This window comes from Colias philodice, chromosome 6, assembly GCF_061535455.1.
Source record: "Colias philodice isolate Cphi_HAF_F1 chromosome 6, ilColPhil1 Martin Lab GWU primary, whole genome shotgun sequence".
In the NCBI taxonomy this organism is placed as follows: domain Eukaryota; kingdom Metazoa; phylum Arthropoda; class Insecta; order Lepidoptera; family Pieridae; genus Colias; species Colias philodice.
In genome coordinates, this window is record NC_143091.1 from 8,729,464 (window position 1) to 8,746,783 (window position 17,320).

General features: G+C 32.2%; 2 protein-coding genes across 3 annotated transcripts in view; both read left to right on the forward strand.

Moving 5' to 3' along the window:
- The window catches only part of LOC149487906 (neuronal acetylcholine receptor subunit alpha-10-like), a 30,815-nt gene that overhangs the window by 2,815 nt on the left and 10,680 nt on the right, over positions 1-17,320 (forward strand). For both annotated transcript variants that reach the window (XM_089696624.1, XM_089696623.1), the window contains exons 2-4: positions 2,642-2,781; positions 13,435-13,589; positions 14,529-14,712. In XM_089696624.1, the coding sequence (XP_089552750.1) occupies positions 2,642-2,781; positions 13,435-13,589; positions 14,529-14,712 (479 nt within the window). The remainder of the gene's footprint in view (positions 1-2,641; positions 2,782-13,434; positions 13,590-14,528; positions 14,713-17,320) is intronic.
- On the forward strand, positions 3,765-4,688 carry LOC149487907 (uncharacterized). Its single transcript, XM_089696631.1, has one exon. The coding sequence runs from the start codon at positions 3,765-3,767 to the stop codon at positions 4,686-4,688; it is 924 nt and encodes a 307-aa protein (XP_089552757.1).

The following is a 17,320-nucleotide window of genomic DNA, read 5'->3' on the forward strand; positions in this document are numbered from 1 at the left end:
TATTATACAATTCAGTTTCCAAATAAAGGGTGTAGATGATTTTAAGCCTGCCCGATTTAATATTTTATTCAAATAAAAAGTTAATTTGCTCAACCCTTTTCGCTTAGAAATGTTAAAGTAATGCTTGTAATAAAATTGACGTTAAAATTATACTTTCCTTTTTTAAACGCTGAATGTCACTTCCTTTCGGCAAAATCATTAGTATGGATTCTGGATCAATAATAATTTTAATTAAAAAAATCCACTTTCCCAGAATATTCTACAAAATGAATCAATGAACAAAGAAAATTTAAAGGCACTTACACTGGGAAGAGGTAATTTCTGAGTCTATAGAATCTTTACTTTGAGATTGTTGGGAAACGGCTTGGGTTTCAATTAGTTACTTTAAAAATACCAACTGGCTTAGCCGAGTTTTACGTGTCCAATTCGTCTAGATTAGAAAATACAAGCCCATCTACAAATGCTGAATCGAGATTTATTTTTCTGAGGACTGTTATAAGAAGACTTATTTCTTTGACATAATGTTGCTAAGTTATCCATACTATAATATTATAAATGCGAAAGTAACTCTGTCTGTCTATCTGTTACTCAATCACGCCTAAACTACTGAACCAATTTTCATGAAATTTGGTATGGAGATATTTTGATACCCGAGAAAGGACATAGGCTACTTTTTATCCCGGGAAAATGATGTGATCCCGGAAATCCCACGGGAACGAAAACTATGCGGGTTTTTCTTTGACTGCGCGGGCGAAGCCGCGGGCGGGAACCTAGTGTTGTTATAAAATTTGGTATTTAGGGCGAGCTTTTTCTCTGAGTATTCAGGTGCAACATCAAACACTTATGTTTTAGAAATTGATTAAAAATCATCTAAAGCTTTAATTAAATTTCTTTGTTAAAGTAATATTATTAACATGCTGGTGTAAGCTTTGCAAACATTTATATTTCTATCTAAGATAATTCTTATTTATACCTCATAAACGGTACGTAAGTGATAAGTTACTTTAGTTTTATAGTTAGTCAGCAGAGATGAGAGATCCCTGCATAAAATGCCACTTGAAGGAATAACTATAAAAATTTTAGCCGTGCTAGTACAGAATACTAACACGTATCAACTATGAAATTTTTATTTATATTGTCTATTGCTAAAATGGATGTTGTTAATATAAGTATGTATTTAAATTAACTGAAAGTAATTGAGTAAGTTGGAAAATCAACTTACTCACTGATCGTTCTTGCGTCAGAATTGAACTAAGATATGAAAAAAAATCTATACATATACCTATCTATTGTCTAATATAAACCACATTAAATATATAGAATTTTTATTAACTAATGTATTGTATTGCACTCGACAATTTCTCTCTCTATGTTTATTGAAAACATGAATCTGAAAAGACCAATTAGATGTGATATTTCTGTTTGCATTTTACGGATATTCTGAATCAAATATTTGTATCAAAACAAATATGTACAGCAAGATTATAAAATACGTATTATGTATATGACAAATGGGATCAAAGTTTTCTAGTGTGGCACTGTGGACAATAATTAATTAAACCTTTGATGTGGTGCTCATTGGTACCTTTACGTTGCTTTATTACCAGATGTCATGAACAGACCACCGTAACGTTGTTGATAATATTTTATAATGAGTATACATATTATAGTTATACTTATACATGTTATGTGTCCTCTAAATGAAGACAGCTGAAGTTTTGTTGATATGAACCCGATTATAATAATATCAGTTTTATTTTATAAAGATTCTCAGTGCGAATTATAATTATTTTATTTGTCTCTATAAGTACGTAGTAATGTAACAATGAAATAAAAGAATGGTATTAACAAATCACAATTTAAAAAAAAACATTAATAATTTTAATATCCATCAAGTCTTGGCTTGGCTAGTTGCAGCTAGCTTACAGGGCCAGTTATTTTAATAAAAGCTAAGGTCGGCAATATAATGGAGAATATTAAACACGAAGCATTAGTGATATTGCAAATACTTTATATTGAAATATTTAACAAAGCAAATCCCTGTTTTATATAAATAACAACATTTGTCGAAGGTGCTCTAAAGCAATATTGTGTGTCCCGTATTTTCAAAGGATAAACATAATTTTAAAGGGCTTGTTGACGACAGCGATAAATGACGCGTCATGAGAAGTCTATTGTAAAATATGACGTGTCATAAGTTGCGGTTATCATGAAAATATTGTGGAGGTTAAAATAATATATATATGCTAAAAGCGACACTCAGTACAGAGATCTCGCTTTTGCTACAATAGAGGTGTTTCAAGCTTATGTATTTTCGCGAAGCATTTGCTACTTTTTATTTCTATAACCCGTACCTACAGCTATATCTTTCTAGATATAGCTGTAGGTACGGGTGACATGTGTGATCACAGAACAGTGTGAGATGAAAGATATAGTTTCCAGTGATAAGACCGCCTTTTTTGCCGTTTTTCCGTGTTTATTGTATGTATATTCTTTACGTTCGAGTTTCGTGTTCCTTTTTTAGTGGCCAATTAAGTATTTATTATAATAAACATGTACGATATAATCTAAATTATTCGTTGTGTATCCTGAAAGTCTTTGAGTTGATGGTGAATTTGTTACCAAACATATGTTCTTGCAGGTGCATTTTCTTGTGATGAAGAATACCAGCTGGTTCGGCATCTAATGGACAAGTATGACCCTTCAGTGAGACCTGTTGAAAACTCATCACACCCTTTACTTGTGACTTTTGGAGTGTCCTTACACCACATTATTGATGTTGTAAGTATTATTGAAGAATACATTATGATAGTATCGTAGTGGAATTGTGATGCATGAATTATTATATGTAGACTGTCTTTAAACAAGCAATTCACTGGTGCGTGATTTAATAATTGTGTTTTGTATAACAAGCCATAAATACGAAATTTTCCTTTCTTATAAAATAGTTGGTCCAGCGATTTTGCCGTCCATAAATAATGTTTAAGAAATATTTAAATTAAAGGTAAGTAAGCTTTCACAAAAGTACGCAAGGGAAAGTTTTAATATTCTATTTGGGTAACAAGGAACTCATTTATCATGCTAAAAATTCGTTTTTAAATAAAAAGGTTTACGGATCTCAATGGTTGTAAATTTTGCAGATTATGTAAAATATGTGGAAAATTTTATGACACAGAATTTACTGAAAATATAAATTGTAAAAAACACAATATGTGATGAACTATTCCTTGGTTGGTTTCCTCAAGCTGTGTTCCTTTGCTAAGTGGAGCATAACGTGGTTAGAGGAGACAAATTTAAAATAAATTTAAATTTTGCACGCTCGCTTAGTCTCGAACCCTCGACCGCTTGAACAAAGTCTTCCCTTCCCTCGTCGATCGTAAAGACGTACGGACGTGTGTATTACTTTTCAATCCTGCATTTAATTAAAACAATTGCATAGTAAATATTAGGGAAATATAAGTTCGATCAACTAACAATACAATCTCCTCGCTACGTGTTCCCATGGTACCGCAGTTATCCAGTGAGTACTATCATCATTACATCACGCTAATTACACTCGAAGCATTTACTCATCACTCAATTTGCAAACAACACGTGAGCGGTGTGACACTGAAGCTTTGACAACTGCCCGTACGCAACGCGAGCGAAAGAGAAGCACTGATCGAAGAATTTTTTTTTCCTACCTTCTGATTTATTTGTTTTTTTTTTTCTCTCTCACGTTCTACATTGAATCAGCTATAACGATAAAACAATTTTATCATAACATGTATCATTCACCTCCGCATGCAAATAAAACGCTTTCGGCGCCACAATTAAATTTGAATCCTGAGGAAAGCGCCTTCGACTCGAATATCACGCTAAGGTGCGAAAAAAGGAGACGATTATCAGGCGATGAAAAGAACGAGTTTGTAATATTCAAGACAGAAATGCATGATATGCTCCTTGAAATGTTCAACAAATTGTCAAATAATCAAAATTGTCGCCTGGATAAGCTGGAAAAAACTATTGCCGAATTAGATAAAAATATAATATCGGTTAAAAACACTAATAAAGACATCGAGGTGTCCATAAACTTTCTATCTGATAAAATAGAAGACTTACATGATCAATTAAAGGTGATAAAAAATGAATCAAAGAATATAGATATTAGACTAAATACCATAGAAGATAGGATGAACAATTTGGAAAGAGGTAACCGAAAAACTAGCATAGAAATAAGGAAGTTGCCTAAAAAGGTAAATGAAAAAAAGAACGACTTATTTGTAAACGCAGAAAACTTTCTCAACAGCCTTTCATTACAATCTCTGTATTCAAACATACGCGATGTCTTTCGCCTTCCAAGCCGGAGAGAAGCCCATGACTCACCTGTAATTATGGAGTTTACTGATACCCAATCCAAGGACAAAGTATTGGATGCTATCAAGAAATTCAATAAGAAGACGGGAAGTCCTAAAATTAATACCAATCATTTCGGCTTCGAGGGGCAGCCTTCTCCAGCCTTTGTATCGGACTATCTGACCCCAGTAGACAGACGCATGTTCTACTGTGCAAGGGAATTCGCAAAATCTGAATCATACGCTTTTTGTTGGATGTCAAATGGAAGAATCTATTTACGTCAAAAGGAAGGATCACCGCATATACTAATAAGAAATGAAGACCAACTCAGACAAATCAAAAAAGATATATGACTAGTGTTTATTCTCATTGTTGCTAACGTTTCTTTCATATTTCCATTGTATAAGTTATATCTTGTCAATAAAATAGTTATTAGTTTAATAAAAGCCAACTCCTATCACCCCAACTCACACACAACACAAATTAAACACAACCAGAATTTATACAAAACCATTACTACACACCACAACTTTATAAGTTATACACAATTTCAATTTAAAGTGTTTAATAAAGGCTACAATTTAAATTTCTTGCGCCTACAAATTCTCACTTATCAAATACGCACAAACATATATATTTCTTCAAGAACGTGCCAGGCGTTTAAAATTGTAATATTATCATTCTTCCACGAATTATATCAAACGCACGAATTATATCTTATTAAAACGTACGTGTTTTCATTTACTTTAGTGACATTTATCATATATTACTTTTAACATTCAATGTCTTAGTTAACAATATAAATTCGGATCTGGATAATTATATAAAACCAACATGTGTAAATGTCGATACATATTCAGAATGCCGCTATGTGCTCAAATGGCATACAAAGCGAGGCTTCACTATACTAACAGCTAATATACGAAGTATAAACTGTAACTTCGACCAATTAATAGCTCACATCAGTGCTATGGATATGCAACTAGACGTCATCGTGCTCACCGAGTGCTGGACGAATGCTGACAGTACGCCACCGACAATGGACCAGTACGATATGTTCTACTCACAACACAGCTTAAACCAAAACGACGGCATTGTGGCCTATGTTAGGAGAGGTTTAAATACTTTGTGCCATGAACCGCTCATAGTAGAAGGCAACTGCCTCGTATTGACTATTAATGGTACCTGCAGCATCGTTTGTTCCTATAGACCGCCCAGTTTCTCCAACGCCTCACCTTATCTTAATTCATTAGACACAATACTACAAAATATTAAATCTAAAGAAATCATACTCACCGGGGATATGAACCTTGACACAATTAACGAACTAAAAAGTAACCACACAAACGAATATCTGAATATGATTGCAATGCACGGTTTAATTGAAGGAATCAACATACCAACTCGTAAAAATGCCTGTCTAGACCACTTTATGATAAAAACCTCAAAACCTTTTCAAACTGTTGTATTGCCTGAATTGACTGATCACAAGCCCATAGTTCTCTTTATTGAAGAAACAAAAATATCCAACCAAATCCAGCCTAACAAAAAGTGCAACATCGACATGAAATTACTCGGTGACAAACTAAATGAAAAGCCTTGGCTGAAATTTAACTTTTATGATATGACGGACGTAAACCTAGCAACAGATACCCTTTTAAATTGTATTAAAGATTCTATAGTGGCGAGCTCTATAATTAAAACAATACCTAAAAATAAACAAATTTTGAAACCCTGGATTACACCTGCAATATTGAGATCTATAAGAAAACGAGATGCAATGCACAAAAAACTTAAAAAACAACCGAAGAATGAAATTATGCATTTCAATTACTTACGCTATAGGAATATGTGCAACAGAATCATTAAGACACAAAAAAATCAATATTATAGAAATCAGTTACTCTGTAATAATCGGAATATTAAAAACACCTGGAATACAATAAAGGAAATTTGCAATATGAACAAAAAAACGGCAACTTCTAATAATTTAATAACTAACAATACAAATGCGGTTGAGTCTCTTGATATTGTTAACAAGTTCTTCACTGGGGTAGGGCAGGATTTAGCAAACAAAATTTTAAACTCTATTGATAAAACTGAGGATGAACTTACCAGAAATGCGACAAGTAAGGACGGGCCGCTCCACTCCATGGCTTTAACACCAACAGACTCCTATGAAGTAAATAAGATCATTCACTCAATGAAAAAGAGCAGTTCGCCGGGGTGGGACGGTTTGACTTCGCATATACTACAAAAGTTCTCTCAAATTTTAGTGGACCCAATAACCTTTTTATGTAACCTTAGTATTGGCTCTGGTATCTTTCCTTCGTCTTTAAAAAAATCTGTAATAGTACCAATTTTCAAGTCAGGTGCTGCTACAGAACCTTCCAATTACCGACCGATCTCCTTACTACCCAGTATCTCTAAAATCTTAGAAAAGGTTGTTACCAAAAGACTGATTGACTTCCTAAATGTAAATAATATAATTTCACGACACCAGTTTGGGTTCCGTTCTGGAGTCTCAACTGAGGATGCGACGCTAAGACTTACCGAACTTATAACTACATATCTGGATCGTGGTGAGAAGTGCCTTGGAATATTTTTAGATCTCCAAAAGGCGTTTGATACCGTGTCGTCTAGAATCCTCATTGCTAAATTGCAAAATATTGGAATCAGAGGAGTGGCCTTGAACTGGTTCCAGGACTATCTTACTGACAGATCACAGCGTGTGAAAGTAGATGGCCAGGTAAGCAATGAGGCATCTAGCTCTCGGTACGGTATCCCTCAAGGAAGTACGATCGCGCCAATCTTATTTTTGATCTACATTAACCCACTGTGCATGATGCAGATACCCAACGCTGACATTACTATGTTCGCCGATGACACTGTCATCCTATTCCACCACAAAAACTGGCGTGACATCAAAATAGTTGCAGAGGCAGGATTGGCGGCGACATCTAGATGGCTTGAGGACAACCTTCTATCACTCAACATAAAAAAATCAAATCTTATCTGTTTCGCAAAAACAAAAACTGGATTGCCTACCAGTGATTTTAATATTAAATTGCATACCTATCCGTGTAACAGACATCATCATTATATCAGTAGTTGTGCTTGTATAAACTTAACGCGTGTAGAGCATTGTAAATATTTAGGCATTCAAATAGACCATAACCTAAGATGGATACCGCAAGCGAATTATCTAGCTACAAAAATGCGGCGCCTGGTGTACATTTTTAAGTCACTCAATGCTGCTGCCAACAAGAACATCTTGATTCTGGCCTACAAAGCGTTGTGCGAAAGTCTGCTTCGCTACTGCATATGCACTTGGGGTGGTATGGCAAAAACGCATTTAATTCAAGTTGAACGAGCGCAACGTTGTCTCATTAAAGTTGCCTTGAAACTACCATTTAGATATCCTACCACTGCAGTTCTCAAAGAAGCACAGGTGCTTAGTGTCCGCAAATTATATTTCTTAAATATTCTACAGAGATACCATATTAATACTGTACCCACGCTTCATGTAGCGAATAAACGGATAGATCGATGCCCTGTACCTGCTATTAAAAGTAAATTTGCTAACAAATCATACAGAGTACTAGCTCCTCGTATATACAACAAGTTGAACAATATTAATGTTAAAAAGCTAAATAGGAACGCCTTCAAGAAAACGGTTTTATCATGGCTAGACGAATATGATTATGATGGCATAGAAAATCTCCTTATCTCACAAGTTAAATAAATTATTAATGTAACTTAACTCACCGTAATAACACCGATTACACAACATGTTCACTCGTTACCTATACCTAAATAATTTAAACACACACTCCCACAAAATCTCACACACACATTTACCCACACTCAGTCACATACACACACACAAACACACACACACACACACGCACACACACACACACACACACACACACCACACATTCATTGGGTTGGCTATTCCCCTTTTACTTTTAATTTTTGCATTTGTATAAATTTATTTTATTTTTACCTTTATCAAGACCACAATGTATTAAGGGAAGGGACTGGCTTTCTTAACACAGGCTATGCCTAGCAAGAGAGCCAGAGCCTCATAACCAATATTGTATATATCCAAAAGGTGAAATAAAGATTTATTTTATTTTTATTTATTTTATTAAAGATCCTGTATTCTACATTCTATTGAATATCAATTTAAGATAGGAAAAGGAAAGAAAAAAATTTATATATTTAATAATTTAAATATATTATAAAATATTTCTTAACCATGTACGATATAAACCTACATGTAAAATGACCCCTTTGGATTCTTGGCCTGAGTAAATATTTTTTAGGATAGTGTTACTTCGAATTCAATTACACCTATTAACACGCATTCACCTTGTGTCAAATAACTCAAAACCCGTTTAATAAACGGCGAAATGGAGTAATTTCTGTCAACGAATAAATTAATTACTCCCCAAATTCACCTACTGTTCATTTGAATTTGCGCTTACTCCATTAGTTCGTATGAAGTGTGTTTATTACTGCTAATAATTTAATATAAAATAAAGATATCCGTCTCATAAACGTTGAATACTTTCATGGTACAACATCACAAATCACAATCAAAATCAGATTCATTTTAATGCCTTTTCTCTCGAGTCCACGTGTGCTAGCGGTATTTCTGTACTCAGGTAGGAATTTTGAGGGCATACTTTTGTACGAAAATAAGAGAAAGAATTAACTTGATGGAATGCGGAGTTACAAAATAAATCATGAATAACGTGGCTTTATTCAGACAAAACAATGAACGTTTAGTCCAAATTTGTATTCATTATTTGTACCTACTGAAATGTAAATTAGCAACAGTCTTTGTACGTGTATACGATAGTAAAACGAACGCAAATTTATTTATTTTAGTTATTTGTGTTAAATTTAACTTATTATCTTTGCTTCACTTATAATATAAACCAGTAATATTGTAATTTAGGTATAGACTAATATAACTTTATACGTTAAAAAAACTAATGGCTTGTTTATGAAAAGTAATTCACCAATAGGTTATTACCGTCTGATCTTCTTGCCGAACTTTATAAAAAAACATAACGTTTCAAGATGATATTTATCTTTTTTATATTAAAATAACGTACACGTATAATATTGTACTTATAAATATTTGACAAGCGATTGCCGTTGAGGAATATATTCATATAATTTTTTGCTATAAAAACAGTTTAGGCAATTTATCTTCATCAAATCCGCCGGCAGTGCTGTAGGCATCCTAATTTTCCGTTGAAGGGGGAGACTACATCAAATTTAATTTATTACGAAACATATTTATTTCACTTAGCTATTTTTAACCTTTTATCTGTGACTGATATCTATTCCCAAGAAATGCAAACCGGTTGCAAATATGGGCAAATAATGTTTACGTAATTTTATATTGTTTTAATCACAGGATTTCTTTGGCAGAATTCATAATTTTATAACATAATATACCTAGTAAGCAACCGTGTCGCGACGCATCGACAATGATTTAATTACGTATTGGTAATCAAAGGTAAATTAAAATGTTAATTTAATTATCTTTGGACCACTATCAATTAGTAAATTATGGCTTTCACTTGCCATTTTCCAACACAGAGATATATTTAGAGGCGTTTAGTGCAAACAGGTGTGTTTAACGAGAACACTTTTCAGGCTATTTGAGTTTTACAGTTAATTTAATTATTAGTTTTACCGTTTATGAGCTGAAAATTAGTCCGCAGTGTTTCGCGCAGTTTCGCTGACGACTTTTAATATAATTGTCACTTATGTTTGTTTTCATTGCGGATATTCCAAACGTAGTATAGAATAATACTATAGGTATTAACTATTAAGTACTTATTTAAGGTATTTCGAAAACAATAAACACAAGGATTTCATAATGCAATGACAGTTGCAGTCTCTTTAAACCAACTAATGCTCTAAGGTTGCAGTAGGTACTTATTTATGCTATTGTAGTAGAAAAACAAAACAAATAAACTAAAACACTCACTACATAATATATTTTTGTCATTCATTCGCTAACATAACGTATTTCTGGGGGATATTACGAATTTCCGCATCAGCCGGTTTACTTAACTTCATACGTACCTGTCGTCGAAAATTACATTCTCTATACGCAACTCAATAAACTCGGAATCACTACGACAATTCGCACACAAATTCTGTATTTCGGTTTATACATTATTTTGTTCAATTTCAAAAACGATTCAGAATAAACGTGACTAGATTTCATTGTTATTCAATTCTGTCTGATGTAAGGTCGGATAATCGCCCTTCCAAATTCCATTGAACCCGTAAAAACTATAAAGACTGAATAAAATCCGTTTTATATTATAATTTGTACTGTGGTAAAATATTTTTACATAAAAGAGATAAGGGACTTATTCATAATTATTATATTTTCATTTCGCGTTTAAAAAAAATTTATTGTGTAAATATTTTAATTTCGAGACATGTTTCGGTTAACAAAATTAATAAGCCGCGTCGTCTTCATTATCGTAAAAAGTTGTATAGAAATCATATCAATCATTATAGTTAATAACAGGCAATGAAAGGCAAAATACAATCATTTACATTTTTCTACATAGTCCTATATAATATTATCTATTGTATGGACTACGCAAGCTTTTTCGATGATGTATAAATTATACCGATGTATTATAAGAGCCCTAAAGTTCTTTCAAGATTTGATATAATGGAATTTTAATGAAGTTTATCGTTCCTGCCACTTCGATATAAGTGCGAGGGAAATTAAGAAAAGTTGACGTGTAAAATTTCATAATTTAACTTGTAGGTAACGTAGAGTTTCGTTTACAAAGTCGTAACATACAAACTTAATATTCCATAACGTTTAATGTATACGAGCCTCAAAAACTTCGTTCAGGCTCATTGATCATATGGAAATAAAAAATACAATTAAAATATATATGTACCGACTGTGACGTGAGGAATGAACAATTAGTATTCTACTGAATTAAAATTCTCATTTACGACTTCAGTTCTGTAACATAATAATTTGCTAAACCAAGTAACTAAAATATTATGTAATTGAAATAACTACGCATATCAATTACAACGTATTATTAATCTCAAAAAGATTACCATCTACAAAGAGAAATATTATCAAGAGATCCGAGACATCTGATTCCTTTATCCATCGCGCGACACAAAAGCATGAATGCGTTATTACGATCATGTATCACATATATCAATGCAGTAAATCTCTTTATTGAAAATAATTTGCGTTGTACCGATTCCTACAAGTCTCTCGAACTTGGTCGCGATGTGGGCGTAACCTCTCTGTACTTCGATACAAAATGCATCCTTCAATTCCACTTTGAAATATCGCATATATCGCATATATTAATATATTTTAAAATTTCAGTAAATTGTTGGAATAAACGTTTCCACATTCGGTGCGGTATGAAATTCAATGGGTATTAAAGTGAAGTAATTCATGTACTTATTTTTTAAATTGCGTACATTGTATAACGTGAATTAATGCTTTTATCTTGTTGCTACATATTTTTCAAGGAAAATCAATTCGCACACAAATTCTGTTCTTCGGTTTGTACATTTAATGAATTTTAAAAACGAAGAATATTCATGTGCATAATATTTTGTGGCAATGAATTAAAATATTTTAATTAAGTTATGATTATAAAATTTCTTAAATGGTTCAATGGAAATTTCACGTTATTTATTGCAATAAGGTTTATGTCATTATGCAAAAATAATATATCGCACATCTTCTATAATATAAAAATGAATCCCAAAATGTGTTGGTAAGCGCATAACTTGAGAACGGCTGAACCGATTTCGTTAATTCTTTTTTTATTATATTCCTTGAAGTACGAGGATGGTTCTTGCATAGAGAAAACGTAAATATGTACCACGGGCGAAGCCGGGGCGGACTGCTAGTATTCTATAATTGTTGTTTCAGTTTTAATATAAAAGCTCTGTTTCAAAGAGGAAATGTGAAAAAGCTTACAAATACCTACAAGTGAATCTGTCATAAACGAAACGCATTATTTGCGGATGTTTATTTTAATTGTATGTCGGTCGCTATTCCACAAAGATTTTAATGTGAGCATTCCCAGGATTGTTTAAAATTAAATGAAGCCCGCATGAAGAGGTTGAAGTATTTGTTTAAAATAAAAGCAGTTTAATAATAATTATTATTTTATTTCATCATAATTTTATGTACAAATCAAAGTATTGATTGGTGCTATTAGTTTATAAAAAAAATATTTTTCCTGAAGTCTTTTAATTATTTCGCTATAAAAAGATTTAGATTTAGGTATGTACCTATGACATACCAACTATAAAGTTGTTGATAAGAAGTCGTATATTATGCCATGTCACAACGGTGACAAATTGTATTGAAGAATGATTGAAGATTTGTGATATTTTCACATCCTTTCCTATATTTTATCTTTATTGTGTTTTATTTTATTCTCATTTTATAAGCAACAAATAATATATTAATCTTTATAAAATGATATGTATTAAAAATACTCCTCACATTGATATTGATTAAGCTTTAGGTTGTACATTAACTATTTTTTTACAAACTCAAACGATCTAAATCACAAGTGAATAACATTTTTGACTTTTCAATATAGAAGTCAAGGGGCAATTTCTTTAAATTGTTGTTTCATAATAATTCATAGTTTATTATATTCAGTTTCTTTTTTATTTGTAATCAAGACTTTAATGCAGGAAATTGTAGCGCTGAGGACTGAGCGTGAATTAAAAGAAAACTGCGAAGGTTTTATTTAAATGAGTATTAAAAAAATAATTTAATCTTTTAATATAGGTACCTACCTCTACTATTATGATGCCATGGACGGTGTGTCCCGCGTTGGTGTATATTCTCAATGAAACTAATAGTTTTTCACATTACATCTAGGTAATAGAGAAAGAAATGAGTCGGGGATTTTATGAGTTTTATATACATTTTCCATAATCAGCGTATGAAAACTATAACGTAAACCGACAATGGGGAGAACTTGTAAAGTTATCATATAGGTATAATATTTCGTAGCAAAATACTTATAGCCATTTTTACAGGAAGAAAAAGACCAACTGCTAACTACAAATTGCTGGATAACGCAAATATGGACTGACCACCATTTGAGGTGGAACATCAGCGATTTCGACGGAATCAGTGTTATAAGAATACCGTACGAGAGGGTTTGGAAGCCAGACATAATATTGTATAACAAGTAAGTATATTCGTGATATAAATCATAATACAGTCGCTATTAAATACGTAATTTACACGTGGTCTTGTTACACAATTATTGTGTAACTCAATGCTCTTAGAGATTTAATTTATAAACATGGTTATTATGTTTTCATTTAATAGTATTGTTCAATTATCAATATATGTATAAATTTGTTTTATAAATAACACCTTCAGTAGGCGACGTCGTTTACCTATATAAATGTCACGAAGGATGAGACCCCTAATTAAATCATCTTAGTTGGTTTAAGGTTTCGTACGAAGTGGATCTCAAATTTATTAACATAAATATTCTACCTGTCAAAACTCATTGCCGGTAAGAAACACTTTTTCAAAAAAGTCTTGAGTTTCTTGTCATGTTTAGTATTTTTTTTTCTTTAGTATATAAGATCATCTATGTGCACGGGAAGAAAAACGATCAGTAGGAAGAATCTACCTTAATCAAATTAGAAATGCATTCTCAGGAGATCTTTGATTCCACTTAGAAGTGGAACGATCATTTTGTACTTTAAATAAAATGGACGCAGTGATTTATTAAAATTTCAGTAACTTGAAATTTCACCCGACTCGAGCAAACAGCTGCACAAACATATCTCTGCGTAGATATTTCTTCGTAGCCAATAACTAATATTAACCAAGCGTATTATGCATTCAATAAATTCAAAGTATATTAGGTGTAATCAGAATTGTACTTTTAATTAATTGTAAACTTTACTTTACGTTAATTTTTATATAAAATATGTATTATAGACTGTACCAGGTACCTACTTCTAAATACTAGACTTAAAACAGTTAAACACCAAAATCGTGATATAATTTGCTACATATTCTTAGATAAGTAGAAGTCACAAGCACACCGTGACCATTTGTCACCCAATAAAAAGCGTCTCTTACAAAACCTTTTGCTTTTTGTTCGTAGCGCTGATCCGAACTATCGATCAGCAGTTATCAACACCAATGTGATTGTGAAGAATACAGGCGAAGTCACGTGGCTCAGCCATGGCATCTACGTCTCAGTGTGCGATATAAATGTGGAACAATTCCCCTTTGACGTTCAACTGTGCACCATGAAGTGGGCGTCGTGGACTTACGATGGATTTCAGGTAAGCATCATTATTTCTTAGCTTCGTGCCGTATTATTCAGAAATTGTAAGGCAAATGCCGAACTGCTTTGTGTTTAAGTGTTTCGATTGCATCGGAAAGCGCTGTGAGCTTTAAGAAAATAATAGGCGATATTGTACGTCAGTTTCCTGATATTTATTGTACACCTTTTGTAAAACTGAACACTTTCGCAGTAACATACAAAATACCTACTACACTTTTAACGACCCATTAAATTTCTTAAATGTACATTTTATTTTCTAGAAATATAACTTATGTCTTTGACAGGCTTTTATATAAATCTCAGAAAAAACCCTGTGTCATAAAGTGGAATGAAAATAAATAACAATATGTTTGCGAGAATATTAAACATGTTGGTTTTGTATTTGTGCACAGTTTGTTGATTCTAACGCTCCACTGATGCAGAAGCTTAGTATGCAATTCTACTGACATTTCCAATGTAATCATTCACATAGGCTTGAACCCACAGCTTGAACCTCTATCTGCACTTGTTTTATATATACAATAGGCCATTGAGAAAACTAACGAATGAATATAAAAAGATTATTTTGACAGTTTTATCTAACAACTTATCAACGATACCTACTATAAAGTAGAAAGGCACATTTTTTCATTGTAAAATAAGTGATTTAAATTTGTATGAAATCCGTAGCACATAATAATTACGAAATTCAATACTTTCAAGACTATTAAGTACGACTAGCGGTCCGCCCCGGCTTTGGCCCGTGGTACATATTTGAGTTTTCTCTACATAAGAACCATCCTCCTACTTCAAGGAATATATTAAAAAATGAATTATCGAAATCGGTTCAGCCGTTCACACGTGATGCCGTGACACCGCGAAACCCGCCGCCTTTTTATAGCTCCCGCCGCACAAAAATAATCCTTAATAACCTGCCCAGGAGTATGAAGAATAATTGTGCCAAATTTCGTTAAAATCCGTCGTGTAGTTTTTGTTTCTATAACGAATATACAGACAGACAGACAGACAGACAAAAATTTTACTGATTGCATTTTTGGCATCAGTAGCGATCCCTTATCACCCCTTCATAGTTATTTCATAATATATTTCATGTTGGCCTCTCTACAGATTTATTATAAGTATAGATGTCTAGACAATATAACAATTTTATCTAAATTTATTTGAAAATAAATATTTGGCTCGATAAATTAAATAATATCATAATAATTCTCTCTATAGGTATCCAAAATACGGGCATGAAATGTATTTATTATTTTCTAATAAAAAGCCGATCTTGAAATCTTATTGTATTCCCGAACTGTTACTCACGAAATTATATTTACATTCCACTCAAAATTGATTGTCGTCGAGCGACCCAAATATTAACATTTTATTTGATTTATAGCGTTTGTCGTTGATATAATAATTGTTGAATACTATCTATATGTCGTAAAAAATTGTGTTCTATGAATAAAATTAGTACTAAAATTTAACAGTGATAACTGATGATAATGAAAGCGGACCATTCAAATAAACTACGATCTACTATGATTGTGCGTGTGTTCATAGGTTCAATGAAAATATAATTTAAAAATTGTATTTTGAAATTCCAAATTGAAAATGTAGTTTGAGTTTTGAGTTTGAAAATGTACAATTTTAATACTCTCTACCATCATCAATGAAGTATTGTTTCAACCAACATCAATTAACCTCCATATGTTTCAATATTTGAAATTGTAGGCGCTTCAAGTGTCCAGGATGGAAATTTTTGTTAATTTAATAATTTTTGTATGAAGTTAGTTCAAGGAAATGTTTGTTTGGAAATAAGTAGAAATTTAACCTCTCGAAGAAAATAGGTCAGGACTGAGCATTTGTCGAATTTCGTTGAAAAGCTTTTTAATCCAATTCGCAGCCGCAGTGACATTTTTTGGGAAAGTTGGCGAGCTTTTTTTGATATCTTAAAGCATGTGAAACTATACACGACAAAATAGAGCATAAATAATTTTTTAACGATCTAGTTAATAAACTATTTTATAATTTATTTTTTGTTTATAAAGTTTTGTACATTATTAGAATCTGTTACCTAAATAAAAAATCAATGTGTCAACTCTACCAGTTTACTGATAATCATTTATTGTTTTTGATCAAAATTAAAGTATAAACAATTATTATCTATCAAATACAAAAATAATGAAGAAATACACAGTAATTAATGTACAAACGCTTAAAAATACGTAACGACTTAAGAATCTCCTTCCTTTTTTAGAACATCGGCTAAAAATAGGTGCAATACTTTTATGAAGTTCTTTAGTAATGACAAAAGAAGCTTTAGAGGGAAAGTCCTTAAAACCGGCGATTACACTCTTAGTCTCCAATTACTTGAAACATGATAAAGTTTCCTGTTATTTATGTTAATAAGGATTTCATTATTTCAGTGCATATTTAAGTTAGTAGCTCGCTTCACAATAAATTAATCTGAACATAGTGTGAAGTAGTATATTTTAAAAGCATAAGTATTGATAATATAAAAAATTATATTATTATATTATAGTGCTTATCTAAAAATAACCTTTAAGTATCAAAATAAAAAATAAAGACCATACAAGCATGACTGCGTCGAAACGAAC